The 18,679-nt window shown below is 45.7% G+C and overlaps 1 protein-coding gene across 3 annotated transcripts in view; it reads right to left on the reverse strand.

Moving 5' to 3' along the window:
- Window positions 1–18,679, reverse strand: part of Astn2 (astrotactin 2) — an 833,116-nt gene that overhangs the window by 236,957 nt on the left and 577,480 nt on the right. For all 3 annotated transcript variants that reach the window (XM_026393326.2, XM_026393325.2, XM_026393324.2), the window contains one exon: window positions 2,807–2,931. In XM_026393326.2, coding sequence (XP_026249111.2) covers window positions 2,807–2,931 — 125 coding nt within the window. The remainder of the gene's footprint in view (window positions 1–2,806; window positions 2,932–18,679) is intronic.

An 18,679-nucleotide genomic window follows, 5' to 3' on the forward strand; every position in this document is an offset into this window, starting at 1 on the left:
GAGGGGTTCTAGAACTGAAGTTGCATAGAATTCATTTGGGAAATATAGGTACACACAAGGAAAGAGAAAACACAACAAAATATTAACAAATGGTTAACTTTCGGTAGTGGGTGTGTGCAAAATTCTTGCTTTCTGTCTTATATTCATTTCCAATTTTCTAAAGTTTCTACCCTAAGCTTTGCAAACTCTTCTTTATAATCTGGGGGAAAAATGCATTAGAAAAGAAATGCTGGGCACGTCAGCAGTTTTTATTATTGTTGTTATGTCTCCATGCTTTCTTATGCCTCTGCAAATAACAGACACATTTCCTATCCTCTTCTCTTGTCCCCTGGTGAGGAGGCACTTAAAGAGATATTCGAAACCAAGATTAAAATGAGAGTCTCACTGGAACAAATGATTTCATCCTGGACATTATGATAGTATTAAAGTTGTCCATTATTGGCAACTTTTTCTTTCTTCCTTAGCCTTTTCAGGAATAATATAATTTTTTTAGAGGCTTTCATTTTAAAGTAAAATATTCATGATCCCAAAGATATGTCCACTGGAGCAAGGTGGCTTGATTATCAATTTGTCCTCTGTTTATCTCTTCTGCTGCTCCTGTCCTTCCTTTGCAGAGGCTGGGGAGAAAAGGAGAGTGGGAATGTGGGGTGGTGTGGAGGGGAGGACAGGGTTTCTGACTTAGGGCAGAGAAAACAGTTTGCACAAAAAGACTCGGACATAGGCCAAGGTCATTGCTGCGTCCCTTACTAACTCCCTGGTCCTTCCTCCATTTCAGCCTGGAATATTCTCCAATGGAATGTCAGCCTCCTGTGGCCAAGGCTGTGGTCTGTACTATTTTCCCATCATCTGTAAAGTCTAGAAGAGACTCTGGCACATAGAAGTCCCTCAGTCATTACATGTTGGCTAGGACTGACTGACAACACTTTCATTTCCATTCCTGATCATAAACCCCATCCAGGTTCTTACTTCTGGCTACCTTCTTACCTAATCTGCTCCAGGTCCTGGGGTCCTTGGGGTCCTTGGGGATAGGGATGGAATGAAGCTCTGGGGTGGGGGAGGAATCTTTCTTGGCCATTAAAATAATAATAATAACAACAAAAACAACTACTACTACGCTTGAACTTCAACTGTTCCTTTATTAGGAAACTTGCAAAGATCCCTGAGTCAAAACAATCATAAAAGGGTATGCCACTACCAGAGAGCCATAGCAGACCAAGCAGTTTAAGTGCATAAACTCCATCTCTCACCACAACCCTGAAATTTTTGTTTTAGCCCATTTTTTTTAGAAAGGGTTACTAAGACTCAAATGGAGGAAACTGACCAAAGACATACAAAGGTCAAGGATTGTTCCAGGGGCCTTTCTATTAGAGCACAGTGCCTCCTCATAAACCAGGGAGAAGTCTACTCTCAGAGGTGGTAAACTGCCCACCACTGGGGGTATCCAGAGAGGGACAGTTCCTCAGCAGGCATATTGCAGACTTGGTTCCTCATCAGTAAGGGAGATTCACTTACTGAGTGAACATGGAATGTAAGTGGCAGTCCACGTCAGCTCAGAAATTCTATGATCTTAGCAAAAATAAAATATGAAGGAAGGCATAGAAGTTTTTAGGCACATTTTACCAAGAACTTTTCCATCTGGGATTTCATTTGGTCTGGATCTGGGTCCCTCTTTGAAGTAGGACAGGTCAGGGAGGTGATATAAGATAGAGGATAAAACAAGACTAGGCTCAACCCCGACATATCTGTAGACAGCCAGGTGGCCTTGGAGAACTTACACATGGGACAATGCACAAAAAGGCCTGGGCCCCCAGCAGGCCCTGCCCCCAGGTGCATTTTCTCCTCTAGCTATGCCTTTTACCTGAAAGCTCAACAGAAGTTAGCCTAAGGTCTCCCAGAGCTTGCAAGTGATAGGGAGGATTCAAAAACCAAGTCAGCCACATTGCAGGGTCTTCCCTGGGGCCCAATTACCAGCTACGTGAGATTGCTCCTTTATCTACTGGGATGACCATTCTCCTTACAAAGTGGGTGCCACCCAATTACTGTCTCACAAAGGCCCAATAGCTTAGGAAAGCTCCCATCATATAAGCAGGAGAGGAAGACAAGAAGGAGTAGAAAGGCAATCTGTAATGATGCAAAAAATGGGAAGCCTCAGGAGAACTCATATAAGACATATTTCCAGTAAGCAGGGGGAGAGAGGTTTGGGTATGTGAGAGCTGCAGAATGGAGTGGAAAGGACAAAGTACTTGGTGCTGTGGCATCAGGGTCTAGTCCTGGCCGTATGCTGTGTCACCTTCAGCTGGTCCTCACCTTTCTGAGCCTACATTCCTTATCTGGCAAATGGGGAAATTACACTCAATGGCTCTGGCTCATCTGCAAAAACCAGTTGTGTAACTCCAGTGCTTTCAGGAGCCAGGGGCTCTTATGGGACAGTACACTGATTTCATGTTAGAGGGATTTAAAACGGAGCCTAGAAAACAAATACTGAAGATAAAAGAAAAAAACAAATCAGAAAATCGTCAGAGGAGTGGAACAGGTTTTGATGGACACAGCGGCAAAGGCCTCAGTGAGAATGGTTGAAGGTCCTTCCTATTCTCAGAGAGGCGCCTGCCTGACCTTGAAGATTGCTCTGGCCCAGAGCCCTGGTCTCAGCAAAGCCCCCCATTCTACGTTGCTTGCAGTGGAGCCCGAGAAATGGAGCCCACCCCCTCCTCTTGAAGGAGAAGGTCTGGCTGGGTCCCTCAGGGTCTGCTGATACCACCTGGAGGCCAGGCGTGCACTCAGGGAACCTCTGGCACGTGTGTCTTACCAGTGAGCAGCTGGAGATCTGGGAGGGGCTCGGAGAGGACCCCCCTGCACTGCTCCTCCACCGGTAGCGGGATCACCAACAGCCCGTCGGCCAGCTGGGGGAAGTCCTTGATGAAGTTGTTCTCCCTGCAGAGAGGAGCAGAGAGATCGCCACGTTGAAGGAGCAAGTGGAGCCGCTGGGGGCTGCAGGGCCAGGGGGCAGGTGGCTGGTGGTCAGAAGCACTCATGGCTGGGTGGCTTCCTGTGACCCCTTTGGCTTCCAGAATCCCAGATCTGAGGACATGGAGCTCCAGACAGGGTTTAAATCCTGGCCCAACCACTGATGGCCTGTGTCCCAGCAAGCTGTTGTATGTCTTGGAACCTTGGGTTCCTTGTCGATAAAGTAGACCTAGATTTCAGGGCTGTTGCAGACACTTAAGGGAATAAAGCTGCCCATTGCTGAAGACATCCCCCGGTGCTCTAGAAATGGCATAGTTGGCTGGTGACTGTCCTGTGCACACGCAATAACAAGGTTGACCAGGATGTGAGAGAACCAAGAACATGGAGTGTTTGAAGACCAAGACTAGAGAAGGAAGGCTTGGAGAAGTAGACGTTGGTTAAGGTGGCAGGGCCCTGAGAGATATTTGACACATGGGGAAACTGAGGCTTGGAGAAGGGAGTGGCTTGCTCATGATAACCCGTGGGTTACTCAATCTCCAGTCTCCCGATTCCCAGGCTAATGCCCTTCCCCTGCCCTAACCTCTTAGGAGCCTCCCTCCAACCTTGTCCTGAGGGTTAATCCCAGGAAACAGAAGTCAGACCCCTGGAGGAATGAGCCCTCAACAGGGGACAGGGGTGACAGAGCAGAACAGGGAGGCTCCATCCCTCAATCCCAACAGCCTGCTGAGAGAGTTGGGGAGCTTGCTGTTACTGGGGGTGTGCAAGCAGGCACCCTGATAACCGGTTGGCACGAACGGTATGAAGGGCATGTCCGCATTAATTCTAACTTGGGAGGTCACTTCATAGTCAGAGATGCTCCGAGTTAGAGACACTAATTATAATTTAGAGCGGGAGGGGGGAGGGGGAGGAAAAGAACAAAAGGAGGAGGATGTTTACCACTTCATTTTGCCACCTGGAAGGGGCAACCTTGAAATGAAAATCAGAAAGACGAACACGAAAATACGTGGCACCAAAGCAGTGCCTTTCTTTGAAGCCCGGACCTCAGGCTGTTCAAAAGCAGCTGTAACAGTGTCAGGTGGCCTGGGTCACCTTCCTGTCTGTCCTACACCTCTCCACTCCATGCTCCAGGCACCTTGGAGGCTCATCACCAAGTCATCCGTTTAGAGAACATGTTCTCCACGTCTGCGTCCAGAGGAGGTGACATTATGACCATCTGCAGCTTCACCAGCATCACCAGCACTGTCTTTGTCACTGTCCTCTCTATTATTTACAGCATCCTTCTAATTTGCTAGGATTAAATCTAAAGTTTATCACTTAATCTTCACATGAATCCCCCCCGAAGGTGGATATTATTATCTTTAAATTACAGGTAAGTGACAATGAGATTCTGAGTTAACAGGGATAGTTAATAGAGATATTTGAAAGGGTCCCCGATTGGAACCCAGTCTGGCTCTGCCTGGGGCTACTTGCCCAGGACATGATTATGCATCATGGTGAGTTTCTAGGTCTACACCTGCCATTTAAGCAAGCTCTTTGGTGGGCGGCGTGTCTATCTGTAGAACCATTCTTGCTTATGCCTGTGGTTAGATGTGAACCTGGGTTCCACCCAGGTGGTTGCTCATGGGTTTGTCTGCCAATCTGGGGGCATGGAAAGCAATGTGAATAGAAAAGACAGCCTTCTGGGTAATGGAAGTGCCACCATGTGTCATGCAACAGCAGCCAGAGCTAAAAGGACTGAATTTCCTCATGCCTCCCTTGCCATCTTTCCTCAGCTATGTGGTGGGATGGAGGGGTATTCCAGGCCCTGTCCAGTTAAGAAGCACCTGCTGAGCACGTACTTGGGGAGGAGCTGAGGGCTGGCTGCTACTGACACAGAGAGAGACTGGATTCATTTCTTGTCCTCCATATGTTCCCAGCCTATCCAAAGAGACACAAATCAGCCATGCAATACAGTCACTGGAGCCGACTATCAGGAATCAAGATGGGCTTGATGCTTCTGTGCAAGAGTCCCTTCCTTGTGAGACCCACACACTTGTTTTCTGGGTAGGAGAGACCAGGTGTTGGGAGGTGGTGATGGCTCTGGACACTGGGCTTCCATTCTGCCCACACAGCTTCCTAGCTGAGTAACCTGGAGGAAAGGACCCCAAACTCAATGTTCTTGTCTGGAAAATGGGGATCAAAAAAGCTGCACAACCTGCCTAGTGGAGTAATCATGACGTTAATGGGCACCTATTACGCACCAGGTGCAGTTGTAAGTATTTTGCATTTAATCTTCACCCAATCCTATGAAGTAGATGCTGTGAAGATGCCCAGTTTAAGGATTAAAAATATGAAGCTGGGAAGTGGGAGGGCCCAGGTAGTCTGGTGCCAGAGTCCACATTCCTGCATCCTGCTCAGGTGCAGGATGCTAAAAGTCCTCTCCACAGTAGATACAGGGTGTCCAAGTAGGAAGGGCATAGCACTCATGGGTGCACTGAGCCCAGTTGGGCTGCTGCTAAGAGAAGAAGCCTCAGGTTCATTGCAACCTGACTGCACCAGGGCTCTGTGCTCAATGTGACCTCACGGATCTTTATGTCAACGTCACGAGCTGAGTGTGATTATACCCCCCCCCCCATTTAAACAACAGGGAAATGGAGGTTCCGCAAGATGAAGTTATATTTGTGGATTTCCACGCTGAGTGTATTTGGTAAACACATTCTGAGGGCAAATCTACCCTTTTCACTTCCCCATCCAGGAGTCTCCATTTTAAACCTCCTATGGAAATCTCCTATTTCTAAGTGCAGGGTAGGGAAGATAATACTGCCCTCGCTCCGATCACCTTCCTGTCCTCCAATTCCTCTGCTTTCTGGCCAAATCGTTTTTGTTCTATAAGAAAATGTGACCCCAAATGAACGGGGGAAGGAAGCACAGGAGACAGGGGCCTGGCCCTGGCGCCCCTTCTTGGATGAAGGTTTTCCCTCTGAGCTTCCAGGAAGCAGGGAGGGATTTGAGGAAGCACATGAAGAGGGAGAAGATGGAAGGGAGGGAGTTACTGGCTAGTGCACTCGGCTGGGAGGGAGAAAGGCAGGGGAGGTTGAAGCCCTGAGTAACTATTACAACTATAACAGTCTCCCAGGTCCTGGGTCCCTTGCTGGCCGCCTCAGTGATGCCTCGTCCTGCAGGGCCTCTGCCAGCAGAGGGCGCCCAGGGCCTTCACATAAATCAGATCTTTGGGAGGCAAAATGTAGCTGGGAAAAGCAGCTGCTGGGAAAGTTCTACTGAGTCCATGACCTCAGAAGGAAATGCCCACAGCAGCTTGAGAATCCACCCACTTGGGGAAGGTGACCAGGGAGCTGGCAGGATGCTGGATTGAACTCAGGTGGTCAGAAACTGCTATCTTTCTCAAATCTCCTGTGCATGTATGTGTGTGTATAGTAAGGACTATTAGGATACAAGTGGCCCAGTTCAAAACCCACTTCTTCCATGATGCCAGTCCAATTTTACCCAGTTTGAATAAGTCTTTCCTGTCTCTTTTCTCTCTCGTTTGTGAATAGATTCCTGAAGTGGACTTAGGATCTGGTGGTAGAATGGGCCTGGGCTTAGATGTCATACAGACATGAAAACAAATTCTGGCTGTAGTTGGGGTCACTTCATTTCTATAAGCCATCATAACTTCATCTGCAAAATGGTACTCCTTTAGTTTAAGAAGTTGGGCGAAGGCCCATGAAGATTCTGAATCACTTAGAGGATCTTGGAGAGTCCAGTACTATGCCTGGCTCACAGCATTGGCCTCTGAGCATGTGCTGAAACATGTGTGGAGTTGAGGGGCCTCTACCTCCAACACCACCTGCACATCACCTGTAAGCAAGCAAATCCTACAGTCCAACAAGAACACACCATGCCTAGCTTCCTTCCGATCAGCCATGCTCACAAGAACAAACAAGATGTGGCTGCCTTTCCCACCCTCCCCCACCCTTTCCCAGGTATTCCCTCTCTCCCTCCCCCTCTTAAGAATATGTGTGAGTATTCTGGATACATTAATATACAGCAACCAGCACGCAAGAGCCATCACCCTCAGTTCTGGGGAAATTAGCATTTAAATTGAGGTATTTCTGAGAGGTAAATCACCCTGGATCAGCCAGGCTGTCTGCAGCCTTCTCTTACTTGGGAGAAGCTGGGAGCCGTGGTCAGAGAGCTGTTCAGTGCTCAGGGCTCATTCTCCCTGCCTGTCTCTCTGGCTCTTCCCAGGCTGCCCAGAGCCTCCCAAATGGATCACCTCAGACTTCTAATGCTGAGGAGGGCCTCTGCCTCACTTGGAAACCGTGCCCCATCCGTCATCTTCAACTGAACTGAGTCTTGTGCCAAGGGAGAGGTGTGACTTTGGCTGGGATCTGGTGTCCTTCGTAAACAGGGCTTTGGGAGATCTGTATCTCACCTGGTCTCTGCCACCCTGGCTGTATGATTTGAGGAAGCCACCCACCTCCTCTGGAACTGACTCGGGTGGCGGGGGGGAGCTAGTGCCGAATGTCTGTGGGAACCCTGGCTACGGGAGGCAGAGCTAGAGTCGGTGCTGTCCTCTGGGTGCTGGGTCTTCAGGGTCTGGCAGCGACAGTAAAAGGATGCTCACACTTGCTCCTGCGAGCCCACTCTGAAGCTGCGCCCTTCCAGGGGAGCCAGATCACAGTGGCTCTTAATTACAGATCTTAGTTGAAGGCATTCTTCCCTTCTCCTTCCATTCATCCAGCCATCTTTCCTACCACGTGCCAGGCATTGGAAAGGAACAATCAAAAATTATGTGACTGTTCTGTCATTCACGTAATACGACACACACATGTGTACAAATGCTTACTACATATGTGTGCAAGGTTAATGATATCTTTGAAAATGTAAAAACGATGCATTTCTCACTCCCCAGAAATCACATGTGTCTGTAACATGCCACACACTGAATTGATCACAGTCAGCCCTTTGGCAGAAGAGCAGATTCCAGCCAGAAAAGAGGGGCTCACTGCTTCGCACCTCAGAGCTGCCTGTGTAGTATCTCCAGCCAGGCTGTGCTGAGGGTAAAGGTCCCCTTCTATATCAAAAGCCAGGCCCGGCCCGGCCAACTCAGATCATTGGTTTCACTTTACTATACAGACTGCACAGTGTGTTCCTCAGGGGAGTTCTCACCAGATAGGGAAACACATTTTAAAAAACCCTTCTTTCTGCTACTAGTGGCTGCAAGAAATTGATGAAGAGAAAGGTCAAGAGACTAAGAGTTCAGATGTAAGCATCCCAACAACCGCTCTTCTGGCCTTTTGGAAGTGAAAACACCTCCATTTACACACACCCAGAGAGGAAGTGAAGTCAACAAATGTTTACGATACAAACAAGAGGGTGGGAAAAATCTTGGGGCAGGTGATCCAGGGCATTGAGGTTTGCTCCCCCAGAATCAGGGCATTTTCTAGGGGATTTTGTAAGCCCCTTCCTTCTATAAGCCAATGAAAATTCACAGGAGAGTCAGCACTAGGTGAGGAAAGGCGCTTAAAGTCAGCACCTAAGTTCTGTCTCCACAGCATAAAAGGAGTAAAGCTGTCAGGACTTGTTAGCACAGCACCCTGCTCCCGTGGAGACAGAGACAGTGCAGGAGGTCAGCAGGTAACCCCTAGTGACCTTGGACTTTGGTAGTGAGTTCTCACCCACTGCCCCTCTCAAAGACTACTTACAACTCCTTATCACAATGGATTTCAGTGCAAGGGCCGAGGGTCAGGCTCAAACTAGAAATCACATGGTGATTTCTGTACCACACGTGCAGCAAACACCTCCCCACAGGAGTGGGGAGACACCTTGTCAAGAGACAGACAGGCTGGTGGGGAGTTCAACTTCGAATGAACTAAATGTTTACTCTACACAGAAGGGTTTATATCCCTAATTGGAAAGTAGAAATAACTTTTTTATTTTCTGTTAGTGGCATGAAAACTTGAGGGAATGATCATGCTTGCCTGCTGCAGAAAATGAAGACGACAGTGTTTTGCATATTGAGTGGTAGCAAAAAAATATTTGAACCCTTGACTGTAAACAAATGGTTATGGGTCAGAGTAGAAAAGTTTAAGGTTTACAGGGGAAGTTCAGGGACCAGAAGAGTACAGAGGGGGAGCACTTGATGGAGACTAGAAGTGAGCCTTGAAGGGTTAGGAGGCATTAGCCAGGGAGAGGGAAAGGAAAGGGGATGGGGTAGGGTCCAGGCAGAAAGAATAGCATGTGAAATGGTCAAAGGGGGATGGGTTGGGGAATAGCATGATCACATGGTACATTCTGGAAATTCAAAGAAACCAGGATATAAGATGGCAAAGCACTAAGTGAAAATTAAGAATGGGTAAGGAAGGCTCAGATCTTAGGGTCTTCTAAGTGAAGCTGCAGAATGTGGGCTTTATTCTGAGGGCAAGGAGACCCACTGCAGGGTTTTCAGCAGGAATGTAATGCCATCCAACTGGAAAGATCATCAGGCTACGGGCTGGAAGATGAACTGGAAACAAACAAAAATAAATAAACAAAATAAAAGCAAGACTGGCAGAAGGAAGGACTGTTATGAGCTTTTGCAGCAACCAGACAAGAAATGAGGGAATCATTGCATAGCAGAATACAGAGGAGAGGCACAGATTTGAGAGGGACTCAGGAGGGAGAGCTTTCTGGTCTCCATCACCGACCACATGTGGTAGGGAGTAGAAGGAATGGTGGGACCTATCAGGCAACTGTGAGTCTCCAAAGTCAAGCTCATGCCCCTGAGCTGACTCCAGTGGCATGTTTTCCCAGTCTCCCATTATCACTGAACACCAGAACCCTCTATGCATGCCTGCGTGTATTGACCATGGTCAAAAAACAGACCCATTTACACGGGTCCACCTCAGAAGTCCTCAATCAGTCTTCTTTCTGCCTCTACTAGCATCATCAGTCCGTCTCTGTCTCACTGCTATCTGTGACACCTGCTGAAAGATGGCCAGATCTCAAGCCACAGTCTCTGCTGCCCTTGGCATTTCATACAAGCTCAGTCACCTCCAGGATGAAGGTCCTCTCCGCTGCCATTTCTTCTTTGGCACAATGGACACAATGTGACTCCCACCTCCCGGGTGGTTTCAAGGATCATGGCTGCTAAGTCACTTCACTAGCTGCACAATGACCCACCTGTATGGGGTTGTTCTAATCACAGCAATGCCCCCAGAAATGAGAAGCATCATCTTTCCTACTTTTATTTCTGATACTGGTAATTAAACCCAGGGCCACACACATGCTAGGCGAGCACTCTGCCACTGAGCGCTATCCTCAGACTCTTTTGTTTTATTTTGAGACAGGATCTTCCTAAGCTGACCAGGCTGCCTTCTGACCTGTGAGCCTCCTGTCTCAGCCTCTCAAGTCGTTGGGGTTACAGGGGTGTGCTACCCTACCTGGCCACTACTGCCATTTGATGGGAGAAAAGACAGAGGCAGGGAAGAGAAGTGACTTATTCAAGAGTTCCCTGGTTTGAATTTTTTTTGCAGAACCTGGACTGGCTGCCCAATCTTCATCTTGATCCCCCATCTACACCCCAATCTGTGTCCATGGCCATGCCCCACTTCACCACCTGACCACCTTCCTGAATTGTGAACGCCTTTCAAAGTACCCGTTAGGCTTGATTTTTCTTCACAGTTTCATGATCCTCTTGAGAACTTTCCAGACACACTTCATGGTGTCCTCTCCTCTGGGAAGTTGACCCTGGACCCCTTCTTTGGAAGCAATGTCTCTCCGCTTTCACAAAACTCAACTCTGGTCTGATCTCAAGATCACTCGCTCTGCTGGGGATGACTGTGCTCTGCGTGTCTGCCTCCTGTGTCAGACCGTGGGGTTCTCTGTCACAGGGATCTACTTGGCTGGTTCTCCTCAGTGCCCTCCTCCCTCCACAGTCTGACTCCAGGGTCTGGAACAGGCACCATGCATAATAGCCTTCTGCTCTGGTTGAGGCCACTGGCCCCTCTCCTAGGTACTACTGCAACAGCTTGTTAACTATGCCCTCTGCGTTCAGCCTTGCCCTCCCCGATTTTTACCATCATGTGAAGAGAAAGATTTTCTAAAAAAGAAAGTCCTGAGCAAATGTGTCATTGGACCTAAGTGTTAGTGTTCAATTGCTGCCATAACAAGTCACCATAAACCTGGTTGCTTAAAACAACATAAGCCTACTATCTTAGAGCTCTAGAGCCCTGTCAGTCAGATGTCCATCAGGCACTTCTGGACTAAAACCAAGGTGTTGGAAAGCCTGCATTCTTTCTGGAGAGTCTAGAGGAGAATCAACTCCCTTGCAATCTCCTGCAGATGGAGGCTGCCCACATTCCTTGGCTCATGGTTTATTTCCTCCATGTTCAAGGCTAGTCAAGGCAAATCAAATCCTTCTCACTTCACCCACTCTGACCTCATCCTCTGCCTCCATCTTCCACTTTAAGGACCCTGGTGATTACGTCAGGACTGGGTGGACACTCCAGGATAATTCTCTCTCTAAATAGGCTGATTAGAAATCTTATTCCACTTGCCCATTTACTGCTTCCTTTGCCACATCAGGCGACCTATTCCCAGGTTTCAGGAATTAGGACATGGACATCTTGGGGCCACTGTGCCCACTCCACTATGGTGTCTAGTTGTCTGTCTGTCTCTCTCTCTCTCTCTTTTTCCTTCTTCCAGGAAGACTTTGTCCCTGTTTCTCACTGTGTTTCCATGGTGCCTGTTCTGTCCCTCTGCTAGCATTTTTACCCTGAACTGTTGTTCCTGGCCACTGCCTGTCTTGGTCACTGGACCATGAGTGTATGAGGGCAAGGATCGTATTGGTCTTCTTCACTGCTGTACATTCGGCCCCAATGCAGTAGCTGAGGTGTGCACCAGGGGCTCCATAAGTGCTTATTCAGTGAATGAATGAACACCTCTTAGCCAAATAGGAGTGTGGAGGAGGCAATCAATTCAGCAGTGGCACATCAATCTCCTCCCATTGGGACTGGGTCATTACCTTAGTCATCTGAGCCTCCCTTCCCATCCCTTTCTTCTCTAGGTATCCAGCACACAGAACAACAAGGACTGTTTTTACAGCTAATATCAACTGATTGTTTACAATGTGCTAGACATTATTACAAGGGCCTTTACACATATTATCTTATTTCAGACTCACAACAATACTGAGTGATAAATATTCTCATAATTTTTTTTTTTTTAATGAAGGAGAAAAGACTTAAAAGAGGTTAAATGCAGAGAAGCTACAAGCTGGGTTTTGAACAGTGTTAACTCCATGGTCTTTGAAACTATGCAAAAATATGCTAGGGAGTGTTTAAATTTGCTCACAAATGAAAGGTTGACTTGTTGAAAATACCAGTGTGCTGGATACATGTCCCAGATGGAAGCCCACATTAATAACAGTAACTGCCGGGTATGGAATGCACACCATGTGTTAGGTAATCTGCTGGCTTTGTTTCCAACCTTCTCAACAATCTTGTAAAGTGGATATTATCATCTCCATGATGGAGGTGAGCACATGGAGCTCAGAGAAGTGAGGTCACCCTCCTAGACTCACGTACAGTTGAATTGGGGCTGTCGCTTCACTTCATTCTCTCTCTCTCTCCAACCACGATCATCCCTGTCTTTCTTCCCTGCCCTGCCTTGATCTGCACACAGGTGTCATGGATGCACACGGGTACATACAGAGTTAAGCCTGGGCTAGCCCCTGCACATGCCTCCTCTCTCTAATGCAAAACTGCTTCCGCCCGTGGCACCAAACTCACTTAAGCATTCCAGGCATGGCCGTTACTAACTCCTGCCCTGGTAATTGCGATCCCTGAAATTAAAAGAAATTGCAGGCTAGAGAAACATTATCTTCTCCTCAGCCACTGCGCCCTCCGTCTCCTTGCCTCTGTCAGCACCGGGATTCCTTGTCCTGTCATAACACTGGGAACAAGCCGAGTTGCTGTCATCACAGCCTGGGGAGCGTCTTCCCAAACTTTCCCCTCCAGTTGTCAAAGGCCCTGATACTTTGATATGAAACTTTAGAGCTGGGGGTGGGGAAAGTTAGACCTCAGCAGGCTCAACCGCTACACCTCTCTCACAAGGTTCCCTCCTTATCTCTGGGTTTTAGATGCTATCAATGAGATTCAAATAGGAAATTCAGTCTTGCCCTAGATCACAGAGCCCAGATGCAGCTAGAGAGTCAAACCTAATGCCTGCTCCCCTACCCGGATCTGTAGGGTCTGGGGGAAGGCTTCCCTTATTCCAAGGGGCAGTGAGTAGAGCCTTGTCCTAGAGGTACACCTCCAGTAGAGCTGTCTCTCGCTCCATCCCCAGGCCCGGGTTACTTCCCACAGTCCCTGAGGGGTCTGGCTGCATGTTTTATCAAGGTCAAGGGCGGAAGTGTTCCTTTAAAAATGTTTCAATCCAGTTAGGATCTTCATATTCTTGAGTTCAGGGCATGTTCTGTTCCTAAGAAAACCTTGCCTCATGCAAATGTTTCATCATACTCTCCCCAGGGGCAGGGCCTGGACTCAATTCACATTGGTCCCTAGAATATAGCATAGAAACACACACACAGTAGGTGCACAAAAGCACCTGCTGTCTAATGAGACCAGCGGCGGAATCTTGGGGCCTGTCTCCCTCTTTCTTCATGCACCTCAATTCTGCCCTGGATAGGCAGCCAGGGCACCCGAGTCCTGTGAAGCTGTGCCACTCACTTCTTATGTGGTCTGTAGCAAGTCATTTCCCTCTCTGGGGACTAAGGTAATTTCTTAAGCACTGAGGTCATTTCTTCAACTAATAGTACAGGTACCCTAAAAGGTTCCAGCACACAGGGACCAAAGGAAATGGGGAAGCCTGTTCTCATGGGGCAACTTGTGTCTTCTCTGTCACTTCTTAAAGTCCTCTTGGCAGTCATTTAGAGACAACTCACTGAGTTGCTTAGGGCCTTGCTAAGTTGCTGAGGCTGGCTTTGAACTCATGACCCTCCTGCCTCAGCCTCCTGAGCTGCTGGGATTACAGGCATACATCACCATGCCTGGCTCTTTTTTTTTTTTTTTCTCTTTTGATGGTAACTTTGACTGTCTTCTAACCACACACGTTACCCACAACCTCTGGAATAGTAGTTAATGTTAAAGTCAAAGATCTTAGCATGTAAGTCAAACATACTGGGCACGGACATTGCTGTCGAGTAAGTCTGTTTCCTGAATCTAACTCCTGAGACTGTGCCCTCTCTCTCCGTATCCAGCTCCTACAACGTATTTGGCACACAGGAGGTGCTCAAAAATGTTTGTGCAATTGAACCTTTAATAGATTGGAGGGCAAATTAAAGGGAAGGCATATTTCAAAACTTCCAACTTAAAGTAGCACATAAGAAAAAAATCAAAGCCACATTTTAACTAACCCTGCAGCATCGATTCATTTGTAACTTCATTCCTGGTAATAGTTAGAAAGGGAGAACATTTTTATTTTTATGTTCGCGTTTAAAATTAAATCATAAAGTGGACTTTGGAAACAGAACACATGGCCCTTAGACAGCTGATTCTGCTATGAATTTGTGGCTGGGTCACATCTCTGAAAGTTTCCTTTTCCCTTTTGTCTTTTCCATTTTCCCTGGGGCACCTTGGAAGTCTTTCCGTAGAGCCACCTCTAATGAGCTTTTGCAAAATGAGAAACCTGCTATAGTAGAAGAAAATCTAATAGCAATTGCTTTCTTGTTCACTCTCTCTCCTCTTTCTCTTTCTTTTTTTTATTAGTCATTAGCAATGGAGAAAGAAAACAGCCAAAGGCAGTAGAAAGGCAGCAATATTTGCACATGCTTTCTGCAAAGCCCTGCTAATGAGGAGCCCCGCCATCTCTCACATCCCTTCTCGCTCAATTCCAGCCCACATCAGTTACAGTCAGATCCCGAACGGAGATTGTGTGGACATTAGCCGGTTTGCTTCATGGCCAAGGTGCAGTGTGTGTATCGTTAGAGGACAGTTGAAAATTATTTTTAAGTGCTCCATAAATCCAATGTATGTCACAAGGAAAACAAAAACCAATTAATGAGCAGGATTTTTGGTATTCTTCAATTCGACATAAAAATGTAATTGAATTCAGTTAGAAACACCAGTATCTGGTCTCCCAGCTTGTTAGCAACTGGTGATGCTGTCATATGCAATCACATGATTAGGCTGAGCCTCAGGTTTTTTTTTTTTTGTAATAACCTTCCCACACTCTCCAAGAGAGGATCTTGAGCTGTACCTGTTACTAAGTATGTGATACTGAGCAAGTTACTTGACTTCAGAAGCCTGCGGTACCTCAGCTGTGACATGAGGATCACATCAGTACCTACTTTTATAGGTTCAATTATGAGGATTAAAAGGGACAACAAATATAAATAGCCTGTGTGCACACTGGACTGTGTAGTTACTGTTACCACAGTTACATTTTTTTTTTCCGGGTAAGAAGGACTAAACTAAAGGTCGGCCTCTGCCTGTTACAACTTTGGACAGATTTCCATACCTTTCCAGCCCTCAGTGTCCTTATCAGTAGTAACTTATGGAAATAATGAGATGATTCATTTCTTAAAGCTCAGGACACATTGTAATATGTGCTCTTAAAAATGTTAATTTCCTTTTAGTAAGTATTAATGGTAATGTGGTTTAGGGTTTTTCAAAAATATTATGCAGTAAAAATCCCAAAGAATCACCAGGCCAGGTGGCCCATGCCTGTAATCCCAGCAGCTCGAGAGGCTGGGGCAGGAGGATTGCGAGTTCAAAGCCAGCCTCAGCACTGGTCAAGTGCTAAGCAACTCAGTGAAACCCTGTCTCCAAATAAACATACAAAATAGGACTGAGGATGTGGCTCAGTGGTTGAGTGCCCCTGAGTTCAATCCTCAGTACAAAAAGAAAAAAAAGTCCAAAGAATCAACATTAACAACAACAACAAAAAATCTCCTGGAACTAAAAAGTGATTCTGACAAGATTGCAGGGTACAGGTTCCATACAAATTGCTGTCCTGTGTGCCAGTGAGGAACAATTGATATCTGAAATAAAAAAACACAGAGCCATTTAAATTAGCACCCCAAACAATTACATACATGGGTATAAATCTAACAGAATACATACACCATCTACATGAAGAATACTATACAATTCTGATAAAAAAATCAATGATCTAAATAAACGGAAAGAGAGTTCATGTTTGTGTTCAATATTGTTAAAATGTCAGTGCTTCCCAACTTGATCTATAGATTCAATGAAATCCTAATCAAAATACCAATTGGATATTTTGTAGAAGCAACAAACTCATTCCAAAGTTTAAATGAGAGGTAAAAGATCTAGAATATCCAACACAATATTGAAAAAGAAATCAGTCAGAGGCCTGATACTACCTGACTTGAAGACTTATTAGAAAGCTAGAGTAATCAAGACAGTGTGGGACTGGTGGAATAATAGACAGATAGATCAATAGAAAGAATAAAAAGCCCCCAAAATGGACCCACACAAGACTAGTCAACTAATCTTTGACAAAGGAAGAAAGGCAAATTGGTGGAGAAAAGACAGTCTTCTCAACAAATGGTGGAGGAAAATCAGACATTCATGTGCAAAAATGAAGCAAAACCAAAAGGAAAAGTAAAGAGACCAAAGATTAGGTAGAGATGCTACAGTTCTCACAAAAAATTAAACCAAATCACAGGCCTAAATGTAAAACCCATGCCACTCACATCCTAGAAGATCCATGGGAGAAAATCTTGGTAGCCTTGGGTTTAGTGACATGCTTTTAGATATAACACTAATGGCATGATCTACACACACAAAAAAAATGGTATGTTGAACTTTATTAAAATTAAAACTTCAGCTCTGTCAAAGGCATCATTAGAAAAAGACATGACATAGACCGGCAGCATTTGCAAACATATATCTGGTAAAGGGACTCCTATCTAAAATGTACAATGAATACTTAAAACTCCAAATAAGAAAACAAACAACTCATTTAAAAAGTGAGCAAAGGAGCTGAACATCTACTTCACTAAAGAAGATCAACAGATGGAAAATAAGCAGATGAATGTATTCACAGCATCACATGCCATTCTGGAATTGCAAATCAAGCAACGAAGGAAGGAACGCTACTACACAACTACTAGAATTGCTACAACTCAAAATGCTAACACCACCAAATGTCGGCAAAAATGCGGAGACACAGGACAAGTTCATGGCTGGTACGAATGTGAAATGGTACTGCCACTTTGGAAGATAGACTGGCAATTTCTTACAAAGCTAACCAGTCTTACCACAAAGTTTAACTATTGTGCTCCTTAGTATTTATTCAAAGGTGTGAAAAAACATGTCGACACAAAACCCCGAAGATGAACGTTGATAGTTACCTTATTCAAACTTGCTAAAGCAATTGGAAGCAATCGATATGTCCTGTAATGGGTGACTGGATAAACAAACTATGGCATACCCATACGATGAAATATTATTCATTGGGACTGGGGCTGTGGCTCAGCGGTAGAGTGCTCACCTAGCATGTGTGAAGCCCTGGGTTCAATCCTCAGCACCACATAAAAATAAATAAATAAAATAAAGGTATTGTGTCAACTATAGCTTAAAAAAAAAGAGAAATATTATTCATCAATAAGAAGAAGCTTGCTATGTAGCCACAGAAGGACATGGAGGGACCTTAAATGAGTATTATTAAGAGAAAGGAGCCTGAATAAAAAAAATCTTCATACTGTGTGATTTCAACTACATGAAATTCTGGAAAGTCCAAGCAATAGTACCGGTGGAAGGATCAGTGGTTGCCAGGAGTTCAAGGACAGGGATGCAGGGAAGAACAAATGGGGTCCAGAGTATTTTAAGGGCAGTAGCAGCATTCTGTATAACAACACTGGGATGGTGGATACAGGATGCATTTGCCAAAACTCAATGTTGAACTGTGGACTTGATAGCAGCTTATCAATTGCAACAACTACAGTAAAGAAGGATGTTCATAATGGGCAAAACTTAGGGAAGTAGTATATGGTAGTATTGTATTTAATGTCAATTTTTCTACAAATATAAAACTGCTTCAAACACAAAGTCGGGAGTGAGGGTGCATGCCTGTAATTCCAGTGGTTCGAGAGGCTAAGATGGGAGGATCTTGAGTTCAAAAGCCAGCCTCAGCAATGCCAAGATGCTAAGCAATTCAGTGAGACCCTGTCTCTAAATAAAATACAAAATAGATGTGGGAATGTGGCTCCGTGCTTGAGTTTCCCTGAGTTCAAACCCTGGTACTCCCCCACCCAAATAAATAAAGTCTATTAACTAAAATAATAATTAAATGCATAGTCCAGGTATTGTATTAAATCCTAGTGCTGTAGAGTAGGAGTTGACAAATGATAGCCCTCTAGTCAGTTTGACCCACACCTATTTTTACAAACAATGTTTTACTGGAGGACAACCCCACCCACTTATTTTCAAATTGCACTTGACAGCTTTATTTCACTGGCAGAGTCGAGTATAATGATGGAACCCGTATGGCTTGCAAAGCTGAAAATATTTACTATGGAACTTTACAGAAAAAAAAGTGTGCTGGTCCGTGATTACAGAATCTAGACTTCGAAGCTGGGAAGTTGTTGAGTCCGATTACCTAATAAGTGCTGCAATCTTTGCGACCACATCATCCTGGAAGGAAGAGCTCCCTAGTCTTGCCTCTCCAGCCAGCATGAACCGTGGCACTTTAACCTGACATTAGAAACCAGCCTCTCTTTCTT

Source organism: Urocitellus parryii, chromosome 4, assembly GCF_045843805.1.
Source record: "Urocitellus parryii isolate mUroPar1 chromosome 4, mUroPar1.hap1, whole genome shotgun sequence".
Classification (NCBI taxonomy): domain Eukaryota; kingdom Metazoa; phylum Chordata; class Mammalia; order Rodentia; family Sciuridae; genus Urocitellus; species Urocitellus parryii.